Raw genomic sequence first — 17,299 nt, 5'->3', positions numbered from 1 at the left:
ACCACTACTGTAAGAAAGCCGAGGCCCTTGTGATGTCAGAAGAGGGGCCTGAGATGACACAGTGCAAGGCTTGCCCCGTGCCACACACCTGCCCTTCAGGAGCAGAGGAGAGCTCTGGAAAGCAAGACTGCCTCATCCTTAAGATTTCAAAAGCACGGTAGAAATTCACAAATCTCTCTAAAAATATTTTGATTGGTAAGTGTGGTTATTTTTAAAAAGCAGAAATTGAAGCACAACATTTCTTCTGTCAAAAGATCAGCTAACAAGGGAGTGCAGAGTCACTGGCTTAAAAACATCCTTCATATTGCCTCCGGAATACACTGCCACATAAAACGAATTAGAACTCACGGTATTGTTCTAATGAACACTGAAAGCACTGCACTGTCAAACAGGTAAAGATGGGTTTTGAATAAGCAATTAGTAAAATGAACGTGTGAGTGCTCTGAAAGCCTAACAGACTTGATTAATGGAGAGCTGACGAAGTCTCAGAGGAGGAAGCAGAAGCAGAACTTCCTTGTTACAATCTAAGCAAAACTGGTCACATGGATTCAACACAGAAAAGTTTTAATGAGACAAATGTCAGGCAAGCACATCAACTTCTTAAAGAAAATCTAAAAGTTTAATTACAAAACACTTGTACAGAAACCTGGCAATTCAACAGTTCCAAACACATGTACACAATATTTCTTTTTCTAAAACTTGTCAGAAATAAAATCCTCATCTCCCTTCTCCAGCTGCTCCTGTGTTTAATAAAAAGCAAGAAGGAAACGCGTAACACTGAGCGGGGCGACTACTTATTTCTTGAGGACGGCATGTAGGCGCATAATCAACTATGAACCAACCTGGAAACAAATTCTTGTGCCAGCCTGTACCCTGACCACCTCCTCTGTGTTGAGCATTGGAGGGGAGGGGAGGTGACTGAATCCTAGCCACCATAACGTAGGTGTCCAGCTACTGGGAGAGGCACTGCTTGAAAGGAAGCTCCTGCTGTGACAAGGACTCCACCCTGGAGATTTTCTTGCTATGTATCCTCCTGGATTCCGGCTATGCAAGTGCACCTAGACAAAATGAGGGGTCACATCTAGAAGGAGGGGAATGATGATCTTTGGACCATGCCACAGCTTTATCTGGCTGTAAAATCAGTGCCATGGAAGCGGCACAGAACAGCACACAGAGAGAAACGGCAGTCGGAGGCGGAAGGAGGGAAGGACAGGAAGCATCTGGCAGAAGGCAGACATAAGCTCTCAGAGCCAGCTTGGGTGTCCTTCTGCCACAGACAGTGAGTTCTAGCTCGGACTTAGCAGGCAAGTGATCTATGTGGCAAAAACAGCCGATGAGGGCAGGGAGCCAGGACAGTACACAGGCAGCGGAGCTGGTGGCTGTGCAGCAGCGATGAAGGGGTCTTTTTCTAAATGCGTGGTGTGCAGGCTTCAGTGCACGAAGTGTGATGTGTTCACATAACTCTATTGTTGCTACTGCTGCTTCCTTTGGACAACCTAATAAAGCACACAGGAGAAGACAGGATGGTGCAGCCGCGGGCTCGGGGCTCTGGATTGGGCCCTGGCTTACGGGCATACTGTGAGGGACCAAACGCCATCCCCCTGCCTTTGGTGGCCTAGTGCCTAGATAACGGGCTCAGCGTGCTCTGCTTTGGTTCCAAAGATCTCAGCTGCCACTTTAATCCTTGTGCTCTAGAGCATAAGAGAAAAGTCAAAAGCCAAACCAAACCAAACCAAACCCAACTCCAACCCTGAGGAGAGAAATAGAATCTGTTTGTTTTTGTGGTTAAACAAAAATCCCTTATTAAGGAGAGGGAGGGAAGGAAGCCTGTCTTTTCCACATAGATTCCATAGATTTGGCAGTTAGTGGCTAGCGAGGAAGACAAAACACAAGTGGATCCCACTGCACCCTTTTGTCAGCTCAAGGGACTTCTTCCAAAGAAGCTCTCGTGATCTTAATGCCCAGATCTGAAGACAGAGCTGCTCAGCCTCCACTTAGTCAAACATTTGGACTGGTTTCCAACACCAAATGTATATTACTTCCCCACCCTCCCTCTTTACCCATGACCTTTTCCTCGGCAAAAGTGCTCCACAAGACACTGCCAGCAGATGGGGACTGAAGAGCCTTGCTGTGGCTGGGACTCCGTGTCTGAGCAGGAGCAATGCTCAGAGAACCAGCAGGCAGGACCAAGAAGAAAGGAGGGAGCATTGTCCTTCAGGGCAGCAGTCACAGAGCCTGCTGAGGGCTGGCACCCACTGGGCACCACATAGGGCATGAAACACTGCCTCACTCCACAGGGCACTGTCAACACGATGCTCCCTTCTTTGGAGTCACAGCAGGGCAGTGATGGGAGAAGATTGGGCCATCCAATGAGAATTCTCCTTCAGAGCCCTGCTGAGCAATATAGCCCAGAGGTCAGGAAATGGAGCCATATAACTTGGTGGGAGTGAAGGAAAGCAGTCCCCGCAGAGGCTTTTAAAAAAGTGACATCTAGGTAAGAAAACTGGAGTGGACCTGTAACAGTGAGAAATCTTCCTTTCTGCTGTAGAGGAAAGGGAGATGTCAGTCTCAGGTCACCACTGTCAGGAGAATATATGCAGATCCACTTCAGCAGAAATGGAAATGAGAGGATTCTGAGAAGTCTTCGAGGACAGTGAGGGGCTGTACACTTTCAGAGCTTCACAAAGGGCAATGCTACAGAGCTCACACATCGGGCGTTGCTGCTCCTTCACACAGCTTCCCGGGGTGAAGGCATTTCATGTACTGACAGTTGTTTCACAGGGAGGGATCTGGCGTCCTCGGCCCATCTCAGTTGGTATGTTCATGGATGGCTTTCATTCTGCACAAGTGAATGCATTCCATCTTGGTGCACTAAGACCTGTAGAATAGAGAGGGGGAAAAAATGGCCCAAAAAGGTAACTGCCGATCAGAAGGAGCTAGGGTTATGGATTTAAACATGCCTTGTTTGATTTTTGAGAGGGGTATAACAGGGAAAAATATAAAATAATGAACTCATAAAGCTGCAGGTGTCATCAGTAAAATATTATAGACATTTCTTTCTTTCTTTCTTTTCTTTTCCTTTTTCTTTCTTTCTTTCTTTTTTTTTTGGTTTTTTAAGACAGGGTTTCTTAGTTACACAGAGCCCAGGCTGGCCTCAAATTCACAGAAATCTGTTTGCCTCTGCCTCTGCTGGGATTAAAGGTGAGCACCACCAAGCCCAGCTGACAGACATTTCAATGAGGAATGCAGCCCTGCCAGAGCCCTTGATCTCAGAGAGCCACTTTTTGTTGCTGTTGTTGTTGTTTTGTTTTTTTGAGACAGGGTTTCTCTGTGTAGCCTTGGCTGTCCTGGACTCACTTTGTAGACCAGGCTGGCCTCGAACTCACAGAGATTTGCCTGCCTCTCCCTCCCCAGTGCTGGAATTAAAGGTGTAGTTACCATATCCCGCCCCTCCCCCTGCTAGGAACGTGTTTATGTATGCTATCAATACAGTTTTTTTTAAAAAAAGATTTATTTATTTATTATGTATACAATGGTCTGCCTGCATGTACTCCTGTAGGCCAGAAGAGGGCACCATATCACCTTACAGATGGTTGTGAGCCACCATGTGGTTGCTGGGAATTGAACTCAGGACCTCTTGAAGAGCAGTCAGTGCTCTTAACCACTGAGCCATCTCTCCAGCCCCAATACAGTTTCTTACAGATTCAAAATAACAACCATCAGATCTGCAAGACGGCTCCGTGGAGAGAGGCTGGCTGGCTGTTAAACCCAGTGACCTGAGTCCAGTCTCCGGGACGCACAGAGTGGAGGACGAGAAACAACTTTTACAAGCTGTTTTCTGATCTCCATATCCACACTGTGGCATGTATGTGACCCAGTGAACAGACAAAGACAGACTTACAGACAGAAAGACAGACAAATACAGAAATTAAATGTAACAAAAAACACATACAAGAATAATTTTCAATCTTCAAAAAGCCAAATTATGTTCAATAGAAAGTGGGCAATGGGTGGACTATGACAGTCATTGGAGTGATTTCCTCTCAACATAAATAGCCTTCTAGTTCTACCTGTGTCTCTAGGTGCTAGTTATTAGCCACGTGACAGGTGATAGCTAGGGTAATTGTTACATTGTATATCTATAAGAATAAATTAAAGACGGCTGGCCAAAAGTCACTAACATCATAAGCATGGTATTTCCTTGGTGCGTTGTTCTGAGTTTTGAGCACCTTAGTCCTATTTCCATCCCTGTCACATCAGGGCTGCGCTTCAGAAGCCCCTGAGTGACAGCTTGGACATGCATAGCCCGGCTTCTGACATAATCTACTCGGGTATCTTCAAATGCTACATCTCACCGCTTTGGGATTCAGCTACTACGTAAACAAAAGGTTGGGTTGCTGAGCTGGGGTGGGGCCAGTGGGTAAAGTGTTTCCTGTGCAAGCATGAGGACCCTCATAAAAAGCTGGGTGTGGTGGTACGCATGTGCAACGCCAGTGCTGGTGAGCCAGGGACAAGGAGACCTCTAGAGCTCATTGGCCCAACTGGTGAGCTCTCGGTTCACTGTGCGTGACAGAGGGTGGTTCCAGACACTGATCTCTGGCTTTCACATGTGCAAGCTTGAAAGAATGCACATATACTACACACTTACATACATTACACACATGCACACACACAGTGTTGGATTTCTAACGGCCTTTTCCAGATCTGATACACTACTCTAAAACCTGAAAACTTGTGGCCTGCTAGCTCCAGTTGTTCACTGACTGCTGACAGTGGAATCAAGCCTTTGCCAAGCTGGTGTCAGAGTAATTAATTGCGCCACGAGAGCGGAGGACATCAAGCCTAGCTGTCTGTCTATACATATTTGTATAATGAGACCAAGCTAGGATTAATCACAGTCTTTCTAATTGTTTTACTTGACAGCTGGGACTGGGTGGGGATAGGGGCTTGGTTATGTTTGCATGGAAAATTGTAAGAATCTGTAGTCATAGAACAGTTCACATTTTCAGACATTTTTTTTTTCAAGGACAAACTACTTTTGGTTAAAAATCAAGGAGACTGGTAATGGCCTAGGTTTTTTTTTAAAGACTCTTCTCAGAGCAGCCACTACAGCTTATAGCCTTATGGTAGACAGCTTTGGGAGAGTCTTACTGGCATATGCTCAAAGTGAAAAGCCACTTTTGGCTCCATGCTCGAATTCATTGCCCTCTCCTTAGGTGAGGAGACTCCGAGTTATCAATTACTGATTTCTTTCACAATCTTCCATGCTGAGTCTCCCAGCTCTTTCTTTTTAAGCCTACAAGAGTGCTAATTGAAAACACTGTGTGAGAAGGAAGATGAGCTCCCGAGAAGCCTAGGCCTAGATTTACAAGCTGTTCCCTGCACGAGTGGCAGCAGTGATGCTGCTTCCTTCGTCTATGGGGAGTCCAGCCATCTCTTAGAAGCACAGTCCAGTCCATCTGGCTGCTCGCTGGAAGGACGAGAATCGAACTCACAGAGATCTGCCTGCCTCTGCTGGGATTACAGGCGTGCACACCGCGCCCGGAGGAAGGGTGATGATCTTGTTCTCATGAAGGCATTGTCTGGTACGGTCACCACTCAAAGGCTCAACCAAGAAGGATAAAGACGATATTGTTTTGTCTCTGCTACCAAATGCTACCTCGTCAGAGAGATATGAACCAAGCTGGAGTTCAGGCTATGCAGATGATGGTGCTCCTGTGCCTGGAGGGCAGCGATTCAAAAGCATGCCACTCCCAGGGAGCATTCTGCTCCTTACTTGTGTGTGTGTGTCATTTTAATTTATTGATTTTCATTTCATATGCATTGTTGTTTTGCCTGTATGTGTATCTGTAAGGGTGGTGGATCCCCTGGAACTGGAGTTACAGACAGTTATGAGCTGCCATGTGGGACCGACTGAAAATTGAACCTGGGTCCTCTGGAAAAGAAGCCAGTGCTCTTACCTACTGAGTCATCTCTCCAGTCCATTACTTGTGTTTTAATACATGGCTAAACCACTATGTGGCTCAATCCTAAGATTTCCATACAGATTTTATATCTGTAGGTAAGCAACAGTTTAATCAACAGACCATAGGGCTGCCTATTTTTAGAGTGTCGTGTTACAAGGGTACCCTACCTCTATGAATTACAGTCAACAAACCCATTTTTTTTTTTGAGACAGGGTTTCTCTGTGTATCCTTGGCTGTCCTAAACTCACTTTGTAGACCAGGCTGGCCTTGAACTCACAGTGAACAAACCCATTTTCATTTAAGAAATGTTGTCTGAGCTAGGTGTGGTGGCACATGCTTTTAATCCCAGCACTCTCTGTGATCTCTGTGAGTTTGAGGCCAGCCTGGTTTACAAAGAAGAAATGTCATCTGGCTAGATGTGGTAGTAAAAGACACTTTTAGTCACAGTGTTTGGGAAGCAGAGGCAGGAGGATCTCTATGAATTTGAGGCCAGCCTGGTTTACAGTGCAAGTCCTCAGCTAAACAGTAAGAGCCTGTATTTTTGTTTGTTTGTTTTTGTATACAGGGTTTCTCTGTGTAGCCTTGGCTGTCCTAGATTCGCTTTGTAGACCAGGCTGGCCTCAAACTCACAGCGATCTGCCTGCCTCTGCCTCCCGAGTGCTGGGATTAAAGGTATGCGCCACCATGGCTCGGCGAGAGCCTGTATTAAAAAGAAATGATATCTGATGACTGGCCATTATACCACAAAGTCTTCAGGGGCAGTTTTCTTTTGATTTGTTTGTTTGTTTGTTTTTTGAGACAGGGTTTCCCTGTGTAGCCTTGGTTGTCCTGGACTTACTTTGTAGACCAGGCTAGCCTCGAACTCACAGCAATCCACCTGCCTCTGCCTCCTGAGTGCTGGGATTAAAGGCATGCACCACCAAGCCCTGTGGCAGTTCTCTTTTGAAAAAATACTTTCTGCCCACCTCCTTTACAAGTATGTAACACTTGTGGATACTCATTTGTTGACTTTTCATTCACTCATATATATATATATGTATGTGTGTCTGTGTGTGGGGGCAGTAGGTAGGGCATGTACATGGAAGTGTAGGTGATTATAGAGGCCAGAATAAGGCATCAGATCCCCTGGAGCCTGAGTTACAGGCAGTTGTGAGCCACTATGTGGATGCTATGAATTGAATTTGGGTCTTCTAGAAGAACAGCAAGTGTTCTTAAGTGGCGAGCATCTCTCCAGTCTCCCTTTTAAATTTCTTTCTTTTTTTTTTTTTTTTTTAGACAGGGTCTCTCTATATAGTCCTAGATGATCCTGGAATTTACTATATAGATTAGGCTGGTTCTGAACTCACAGAGATCCTCCTATCTCTGTGGGGATTAAAGGCGTGAGCCATCATGCTCAGCATCCTTTAATTTGTTTTTTTTTAAAGATAGAGTTTTGGTTTGTTAGCCTATGTAGACCAGGTTGGCCTTGCACCTGTGGTAGGTGACTCCCCCTCAAGTGCTGGGATGACAGCTCAGGCTCATTGCTTGATATGTGGGTGAGTGTCTGTGTGGATGCTCACGCGGACCAGATAGCTAAGGCTCTCATTTCTCAAGAGCCATGGAAAGCCTTCATTTCGTGAGAAAGGACTTTCATTGGCCTGGAAATTACCAACTAGTCTAGGCTGACTGGCCAGCAAGGTTCAGGAGCCACTGTCTCTTCCTCCTCAGTGTGAGAATTAAAGGTATATCACCACGCCTAGCTTCTTATGTGGGTTCTGGGATGAAAACTCAGGCCCTTGTACTTAGGCTTTAAACACGTAATGACTGACCTGTGCCTTTTCACCCTTTTGTTTGCCTTTTCAGACAATCTTACTAATGCTAGCCATGTTGGTCTTGAACTCACAATCCTCTCGCCTCAGCCTCCTCACAAGGACTAGGATTGAAGACGTGTACTACTATGACTGGCCTTTTTTGTTTGTTTTAAACTTTAAAAGATTAAGACATGAATTGCTTAACTTTAAAAAATTAAGACATGAATTACTTCACTGGTTTAGTTTACCTCAACATTTAACACACAACAGTCAAACTGCTACCGAGTAGTGAGCAAGAACATGCCATACTTATATAGGATTAAATATTCCAACTACTTAAAATTAGCACTATTCATCAGGAAAAGACAGATCAACAGGTAAATGCTATTTATTTTGTTCTGAAAACTATTTTTTTGGTGCGATTTCCATTACACACAGTCTTTTAAGACCCTTTGGAAGCCAGTAAGGGGCAAAGCTAGAACTGAGGTCAAACAACAAAAGTCATGTTGCTCCCATTAAACATGTATGAGAAGCCACCCTGAGTCTGTTTTTTAATATTATTGAGAAAGACTTCTAGCAATTACATAAGAGGAATGGAGGTCAGGCCGCCACTTCAGTTACTCAGTGCAGTGCACTTCCAGGTCCCAGCAGTCCTGACGGTCTGAGGACACCCACTTGTGAAGATGGGGGGGGGGTGGCACTATCCTATCAGTGTGCACTCACTCACCAGTGCTTAGCGATCAAGCCTGCCCACGACCTCTCGGACCGTAGCTATGAAGTTTTCGTTGTCTTGGGGATTAGCTGAAATTATACTGTGCAGTCTGTTCATGTACGAGTCAATGGTGTCCACTGTTGGTATTTCTCCACTTCCTGAAGTGGGATAAAAAGACACAGTAAGAAAACGTTCCCATGCAGTTCAGCTACATGACATTCAACAAATCCATGCAAATAAAAATCATGACACTAATGTGGTTTGTTCTACAGACAGATGCCAATTGCATAGGAGAGACTTTTAGACCTCAAAGATAGGAAGCTAACATCCATGATCTGTGGGGGTTTGGATGAGAAATGCCCCCACAGGCTTATGTGTTTCTTTCAACACTAGGTCCCTGGTTGATGGCACTGTAGTGGGAGGTTATGGAACCAGGTGGAGGCTTGCTGGAGAGAGTATGGCACAGGGCTTTCTCAGTCTATGGCTTTGTCCCACTGCCAGCTAGCCTTCTCTGCCTGGTGCTGTTGGTTGAAGATGTGATCTCTTGGCTTCCTGCCACACTTCCCCACCCTGAGGGACCCTCTATATCCATGAGGCAAAACAAACTCTTTAAGTCTCTTTTGGACATGATGCTTTCTTACAACAGCAGCAAGTAACTAATCCATATTCTAAACCAGCAGTTCTCAACCTGTGGGTAGCAAACCCTTTCAGGGGAGGGGTTCAACACCTTTTCACAGAGGTCACCTAAGGCCATCAGAAAACACAGATATTTACATTATGTTTTATAACAGTAGCAAAATTACAGTTATGCAGTAGCAATGAAAAAGTTTTATGGTTGTGAGTCACCACAACTTGAGAAACTGTATTAAAGTGGATTGAGAACCATTGCTCTAAACAGATGGGTAACATAATACAGTGTATATGAGGAGTTGTATAACAAAAGGTTTGAGATGGCCAGATCTCTGCTGTGACTATCATCAAAATGAAAGTGTAGGTAAGAAACACTAATGTTTTCCTTTCCATGAAAGCATAAATAAATACAAGGCAAACATACTAGAAGAAATTGTTCTCTTTAGGATATGTCACTTGGTCACTCAATGGTTCTGAATATCAAATTATGTTTAGTGGTAAAGGATAGGTTATATTAAGACAGAAGTGGACAAAAATCTAAATAATCATGAGTTTGAAAGTTTGCGATGATTTTAATAAATATGAACACTCTATAATATGTTTCATTGAATTCTCACTATGTAGCTATCCTAAAACTAGATCAGACTGGTGTCAAAATTCAGAGATCCACCTGTCTCTGCATCCCAAGTGTTGGGATTAAGGCATGTACCACCATGCCCAGCTTGTTTCTTTTCTTTTCTTTTTCTTTGTTTTTTGAGACAGGATTTCTCTGTGTAGCCCTGGCTGTCCTGAACTACTCACTTTGTAGACCAGGCTGGCCTTGAACTCACAGAGCTCTGCCTGCTTCTGCCTCCTGAGTGCTGGCATTAAAGACATGCTGGTACCACCATGCCCCTACCCAACCTCCACTGAAAATCTTGACAGGATTTCTTTTTTCTCTTGGGAGACACTTCAGCTTTTCTCCATTAATACTAACATAAAAACAGCACCCACCCCGTCCTGCCCAGCTCTTCCTGGCATGGAAAGTGTGCAGAGAGGACGGCATTACCAGGCAAGGGCATGCTGGCAAAGCTGCTGGTCAACATCTGCCGCAGGGTCTCTAGGTGCTGCTGAAGGACAGTGTTTCGGCTCCGCTCCTGGATCACATCCACCTCCAGCTTCTCCACCGCTGTGCGCATGCTCTCTACATGCTTTTGTAGGGCTGCATTCCTTTCTTCAAACTCCATGTTGGATTTACGAAGCTGCCGGAGCTCTGCCTCACGAGCTGAGGACACATGCCCCCCCCACCCAGAACACACGTGGTAAGAGAAGAGATGCCTGAGGAGTCCCAGTGACTCTTCTAAGAAGCTCTGCTTGGCTGTCTCTCATTAGCAACCTCATCTCCCAGTTCTCTTTACGACACTCCAGATAGCAATCTCAGCGAGGAAACGCCTGGTCCCCAGAGCTACTTTAATTCTTAAAGCAACACATTCTGTACACAAGACTGTAACAAACAGTGGCAATTCTCAACATTTCGTTAGATTTTCCTTTTTAAAATTGTGCACTGAGAAGCCTCAAGGGCTACACAGGGGTATATGGGAAGATTGGCTACGCAATAGGATCAACGTTGTAATTTCTTTTCTTTTTCTTTCGTTCTTTAAAAAAAAAAAAGATGTATTTATTTTTATGTGTGCGGGTATTTTGCCTGTATGTATATCTATGTGCCACATGTGTGCCTAGGCCCACAAAAGCCAGGATAAGTGCATTAGATCCCCTGGAACTGGAATAACCAATTGCCGTGTGGGTGCTGGGAATGGAAAAGGGATCCTCTGGAAGCACAGCCAGTGCTCTTAACCTCTGAGCCATCTCTGCAGGCCCAAGGCTGCAGTGTCTTACTCTATAACTCTGGACTCCCATGCAAACCTTCATTTGTACAGATTGTTCTAGGCTGTAGATCTAAAAGGTGCTGCATTAGTGATTTATAGTTTGTTTGTTTGTATGAGACAGGATTTCTCTGTGTAGCCTTGGCTGTCCTGGACTTGCTTTGTAGACCAGGCTGGCCTCAAACTCAGAGCGATCCACCTGCCTCTGCCTCCCAAGTGCTGGGATTAAAGGCATGTGCCACCACGCCTGGCTTAATATTTATTTCTTTTGATCCAGAGACCAAAAACACTTTGGCTGTACTGCCCTTGCTTTCTCTCACTGGTCACAGGGTGAAATAACAGTCATTCTTTGCAGCAGAATCTTCTCCAGTCCTAAGGAGGGATATCAGACAGTGCTTTTGAGCAATTAGCTTCTGGGAACAAAATCTCCTGTCAAAGACCCAAGGAAGAGGGGGGAAAAAAAAAAGGCAGAAATCACCTTTGCTGTGGTTCAGGAATTCTTCTGTAAATATAGGAATGTCAAAAACAGAGCGTTCCTTTACCTCTGCTTCTTTCTATGAATCAAGAACAAGAGTTAATTCTTAGAAGATAAATTAAATAATAGTGCCCAAGGCACAAGGATCATGCCTTCTTTAGAGAAATAGTTGGTGAACAAGAAATCAGACCAGGAGAGCCTGGGAGGGAAATATATTTCCCTCATTAGAATGGAACTTCACAGAGCTGAAGCTGTTACTGTTAGAACTCTTGGTTGTCTGACTGCCGGGTAGTGAGGACTTTAAACAAACCCACAAGCCACTCACTAGTGAAGACAACAGAAGCCCTTTCTTAGCACTGTGCATAGTCAACAGCGGAGAGTCATGAATGTGGCGGGTATTTGCAGTTGTTTCTCCTGGCTACGCACTGAATCACTATCTGAGATGGGAGTACGCGATCTAATTTGCTGAGTGGAGAATAAGAATTCTAAGCAGAGCTCTGCCATCGAGCTATAGTAAAGGCATTCTCCTGATACTTCGCTCTATATTAACGAAGCGGCAGTTTATCTTTGGGCTCTTGTAGACTTTTCTTCAAGCTCAAGAAGTCAGACACACACACACACACACACCCCCTAAGGATTATGTGAGACAGAAAAGAATAAGAAAGCCCCAACTAATCCACCTAAGAACCATTTAAGATAAAAGTACCATAAAACTGCAAAATATTTTCAGCCACGAGCCTTAAGAACAGGACCAATATTTCAACTTTCTTTGGCTGCCATCTCTGTAATGAATTTATAGTTGAAGGAATAACGACCATAAGTTATAAGTGTTTTGTATTCAAAATCTTGCATAACCTAAAGAGAAGAAAGTGAGGAAACTGTTGTGGAATCTGAAGGTTCCAAAACCCCTCAACAGGAAAGCAGTAAAGAAAACACCTGGGGATTCAATCCTATCCAAACACGTTTAAGGTAAGAGACAAAATGTATAAAATAGAGGACAGAATGTGTCCTTTTGTCAGCTGTGATGGTTCTGGTGGATCCACACAGGGCTATATAGTGGGACACGCCCCCTCCAAAGACAGAAAAATGTTTCTACTTGTTACTTTTATTTTTGAACAAGAGCAAAAGAAGTGGTTTGACCTCCAGTTGAAAAGCTGAGCAGTTCAGCTGTGAGGAAAGCAGAGAGCAGAATTCCGTCTCACAGCCGTGTTTGCCTAGGAAGGGGGTGGACTGTAGAAGTGCCTACTTAGACGGGAAGTTAGTGGTTCATGCTCATAATCACAGCACCTGCCAGAGCGTCTCATAAAAACCGGACGGAATGTTTACTTGAGAAAGATTTCATTTCAGAGCACCTAATTTTTACTGAGTCTTTTTTGTTTTCCTAATGGAAGAAATCAACTTTTTTAAATTTTATTTTAGAACAATTGAAAAGAAAACAGCAGGGGGCTGGGTGGCACACGCCTTTAATCCCAGCACCCAGGAGACAGAGGCAGGCAGATCTCTCTGAGTTTGAGGCTAGCCTGGTCTACAAAGTGAGTCCAGGATAGCCAGGACTATAAGAGAAACCCTGCCTCGAAAAACCAAAAGGGGGGGAGAAGAAGAAGAAGGAGGAGGAGGAGGAGGAGGAGGAGGAAGAGGAGGAGGAGGAGGAGGAGGAAGAGGAGGAGGAGGAGAAAGAGCGAGCAAGATTACCATTAAAACCTCACATTTTGACATGCACACCTCTCCCTCAAAACAGTTCCTCAGATTTCAATGAGAACTAATTAATGTATGGGCAAGAAAAATTGGTTCAAAAGGGGTCTTAGCCACATTTCTAGTAGCTGTTTATAAACTGTAGGCTTTCTATACGTGTTAACTTTATTAGCTGGTTGTGGCAGGAACACTCAGGACATACAAGCCTAGTATGCACACAGCATAATCCTAAATCTACAAGTAACTTAGGACAGAACCTTGTAACTTGAGTTCTCTTACCTTGCTTAATTTCCTACTCAGCTGCGCAGTGACCTCACCATGGGTATTTGCCATTCAGAATGATAAGGGGTTGCTTGGCTCCCATTACCAAGGCACAAGGGGCCTTTTCCAAGGTCTTGACTTTCCTCAGAATGGTAATTCCATTCTATTCTTTGCCAGAACACTCTAAACCCAACTCATTATGTAAGGGGCAGAGGCTACCAACAGCCAGGTGCAATAGACATTGCCCCTTGGTACAGATTCTTAGAGTACAAAATAAGAAACATTAAAGCAATTAAATGAAACTGTTCAGCCTCCGAATGCAACAGAGAAATTCTCCTTAAAGGAAGAGTGGTAATAAAAACCACCAGCGAGTACATTACTCGGTGCAGAGAGGCTCCTCCTGGGGCCTTGGATATACTTAACCGCTCTAAGGATTGCTCAAGGGATTAAAATCATAAGGATTCGATTACCTCCTCATTGAAAGGGTCTAATTTGTTCAGCCTGAGTGTCATTTTGTCATTTCTTATAAATTAAGGGAGAAACAAAATTACTGTTTCTACTCAGTCTTCATATGTGATGTCCCAGAGAGGAAGACTCACTGCCTCTCGTGCCTGGCGGGCTGGCTTTTGATCTGAGGAGACAAGAATGCTCTTCACTTTGGATTTCCATTCTGTACACTGAGTGGAGGGAAAAAGAACAGAGGGCGTTTTGAACATAATCTGTTTCAGCCTGTGATTTAGGGCAAGGCTCAGGGCCAGAAATACAAAGAGTATGCCATGCATCTCTTAAGTGCCTTTTACTTGAGGACCACTCTTATTATCATGAGCCAGGATGCAGTGCCTTCTGCTAAGCAGAATGGCTTCCAGGAGAGCATTTGTCAGCTCTTAGATGCACTCTGCTGCTCCTGCCCAGGCAACAATGACTTAGGGAATCTCAGTCAATTTAGAAATAAAATCAGCTTCTTTACGATATGGAAACTGGTAAATCTGTCTTCACTAGCACTGAAGTGACTTTCAGCAGTGTCTACTTTATTCCATGGAGCATGGCACTGTGTTGTCAATAGTGGGTTACTGGGATGCAGGAAGCTTAGGTGTTAGCCACTCTACTCCATTTAAGTTGACTTTTTATTTTCCTATCTGTCTATCTATTTGTCTATCTACCTTGGTTTTTCGAGACAGAATTTGTTTTTATAACAGTCCTGGCTGTCCCAGAACTCACTTTGAAGACTAGGCTGGTTTTGAACTCAGATATCTGACTGCCTCTGCCTCCCGAGCACTGGGAGTTAATCCCAGGCCCTCTGTAAGAGCAGCCTGTGATTTTTACTGCTGAACTGTTGCTCCAGGCCCCCTTTAACTGAACTTGAATGTACTCTCTTGTCCTAGACAAAGCATCCCCTTCACTGGCAAAGTAGGGCAGTTGAAAAGATGTCTGAGGCCTTAGTATTCTAAGAGAGACTAGAAGTCTGTTCTTTTGGAGGCTCATTTCACTCCTCATAAGAGAAATTAGTATGTATTTAGAATTCATTTTGTTTTATGTATTTTACAAGACACATTCTCCCTCTATTAACTCACTGATATGTCTGCTGAAACATTTCAAACATGTGAACATCAGAGGTCAACCTTGGGCGTCATCCTTAAGAATGAGCCATCCACTGTGTTTGCTGAGATGGAGTTTCTCTTTGGCCTGGAATCTGCCAACTAGGCTAGGCTGGGTGGCTACCAATACCTAGCCTGTCTCCACCTCCCCAGAGCTAATATCACAAGCACATGCCACTGTAAACTGTTTTACATGGGTGCTGGGGTCAGACTTACACCCCCACGCTTGCGCAGTAAGCTCTTTACTGAATGAGCCATCTCCTAGCTTGAAAACTGTTTGGTTTAACTTCCCACTGCTTTCTCGTCATCTTTGGATTCTTAAAGGAAATAAGTTTTTGTAGAATACCTCTTCCACACAAGAGCATCATGCTAGGTGGTATGACATTGGATAGGAAGGTAGAAACTAGATCAGGTTTGCCCTTCAGGGAGATGAAACTTAATCCAGAATGAGAACAACGCAAGTGCTTGGAAGAGTCTAGACAGGTCAACTCGGCTAACTCTATGGGAAAAGTATAGTGATTTTGGAGGTTAAAGCAGGCCAGAAGAGTGCAAAGTGGGGACTGACTTTCACACGAACTCTGGTGCCCCATATTTGACCACGTCCCCTGGATGGGGAGGCCTGGTGGCACTCAGAGGAAGGATAGCAGGCTACCAAGAATAGACTTGATACCCTATGAGCATATACAGGGGGAGGAAATCCTCCTCAGTCACAGTCATAGGGGAGGGGAATAAGGGGAAAATGGGAGGGAGGGAGGAATGGGAGGATACAAGGGATGGGATAACCACTGAGATGTAATATGAATAAATTAATAAAAACATATAAAGCAGGCTAGAAATAGTAAAAACAGCTGAGGGGAGAATGGAGCTTAGCAGGGCTTGAAGGAGGACTTCAGCTTTGAGAGAAAGAAATAGGAAGATGTCCCTGACATTTTAAAACACGGAGTGACCACAGATTATCTTTAAATTTTTGTAACCATATATTTAACAGGCTACATCTATATTTGAAGCATATAAAAGCAGCACAGCCAAACATGCAAGCATATGAATTACAAACACACACAGAAACACAGGCTTAAATTCTGCTGACGGGGCTGAAGCAAACTAGCCGGAAAAGGTCAATAAATAAGTGCACGCCAGTGAGGTGGGAACAGGAACGGAGGTAGAGGGACTGAGTTTCTGTCAGCGGTAAGCTACTGACTAGCTGCGGGAGCACTTTTAACAGGTGCTGGAGCTCCTAAGTAGCACCTTTCTGAAAGTGGGGTGACAACATTTGTTGTTGATAAACTATGGCCAAGTTGCGGCCTCTAGCTGGTTTTCATTTCTGTATCTTACTCTGAATGCCAACCATTTTTGGCATTTAAAACTAATAAAATTCTTAGACTACAGGAGCAGATTGGGGCTAGGGACTGCAGTTCAAAGGCAGATTCATGACATAAGTGTCTACCATATGTTAAGAACCCCCGAGCCAAAGCAACTTGCTCAGTATGAATTATAGGATTAAAAGCTCTGTATCATTCATGAACAGCATTTCAAACAGGAATATTATTATAAATATATACGTGACATATGGACAGAAGGCTAATTACCTCATGATCATGAGTGGCCTGTCGGGCTGCATCTAAACGTGCAAAAGAATGAAAAAAACATTAAATTGAAAAAATAAAATAGTAACAAACCCCAAGTATATGACTGTGCCAACCATAAAACTCGCTGGTATTTGTGGACTTTCATGACATATGATAATTTCATTCATGACATTATTAACTGTCAGTCAACAAAGCTAAATGGAACCCCACCCCTAGAGACCACACAATCAAACAGAACATAACAGTACACATTCTTACCTTTGAGAGAACAGGGTGGGAGGGTGGGAGGAGACACATGCCAAGGGTCTCAGCACCCTAGACATGCGAGTGTGGAGGGGATGCTGTGGCTAAGGAGTGACAGACCAGTGTGGGTGCTATGCCCTTGGCAGTGTCTCCTAGAGAGGGGACCTGGAGTGAGACTTGTGAGGATATGATGTGCCATTTCAACAGAAGATAAAAGATCCCATGACAACAGAGATACTGCCTCTTATTCACCATGGCCCCTCAGTATCTAGAAGAGTCTGGTACTTAACAGAGAAGCTCAACAGATCTCTTTCTGAATTCAGGCACAAACAAACTATTGAATGGAGAACAGCACGGAGGCTGAGAGGAATAGCACAGAAAAGACTTAGAATTATCAGGGCAATTTAGCTACAGGGTTTAGCAGACAGGCTTGTTTAAAGACAGAGAAACGCCTAAGTTGGAGACTAGACATAAAAAGGCAGGTAGC

General features: G+C 44.3%; 1 protein-coding gene across 1 annotated transcript in view; it reads right to left on the bottom strand.

Annotated features, from left to right (window-relative positions):
- Positions 1-547: 547 nt before the first annotated feature.
- Positions 548-17,299, bottom strand: part of HMG20A (high mobility group 20A) — an 89,046-nt gene continuing 72,294 nt past the window's right edge. Inside the window, exons 6-10 of the mRNA XM_084782300.1 lie at positions 16,570-16,601; positions 11,439-11,514; positions 10,147-10,362; positions 8,484-8,626; positions 548-2,878 (exon numbers count right to left, since the gene is read on the bottom strand). Of these exons, the coding sequence (XP_084638426.1) occupies positions 8,490-8,626; positions 10,147-10,362; positions 11,439-11,514; positions 16,570-16,601 (461 nt within the window). The 3' untranslated portion in view covers positions 548-2,878; positions 8,484-8,489. The remainder of the gene's footprint in view (positions 2,879-8,483; positions 8,627-10,146; positions 10,363-11,438; positions 11,515-16,569; positions 16,602-17,299) is intronic.

This window comes from Acomys minous, assembly GCF_964271855.1.
Source record: "Acomys minous genome assembly, chromosome: 5".
In the NCBI taxonomy this organism is placed as follows: domain Eukaryota; kingdom Metazoa; phylum Chordata; class Mammalia; order Rodentia; family Muridae; genus Acomys; species Acomys minous.
This window is presented reverse-complemented; position numbering and strand designations above follow the sequence as displayed.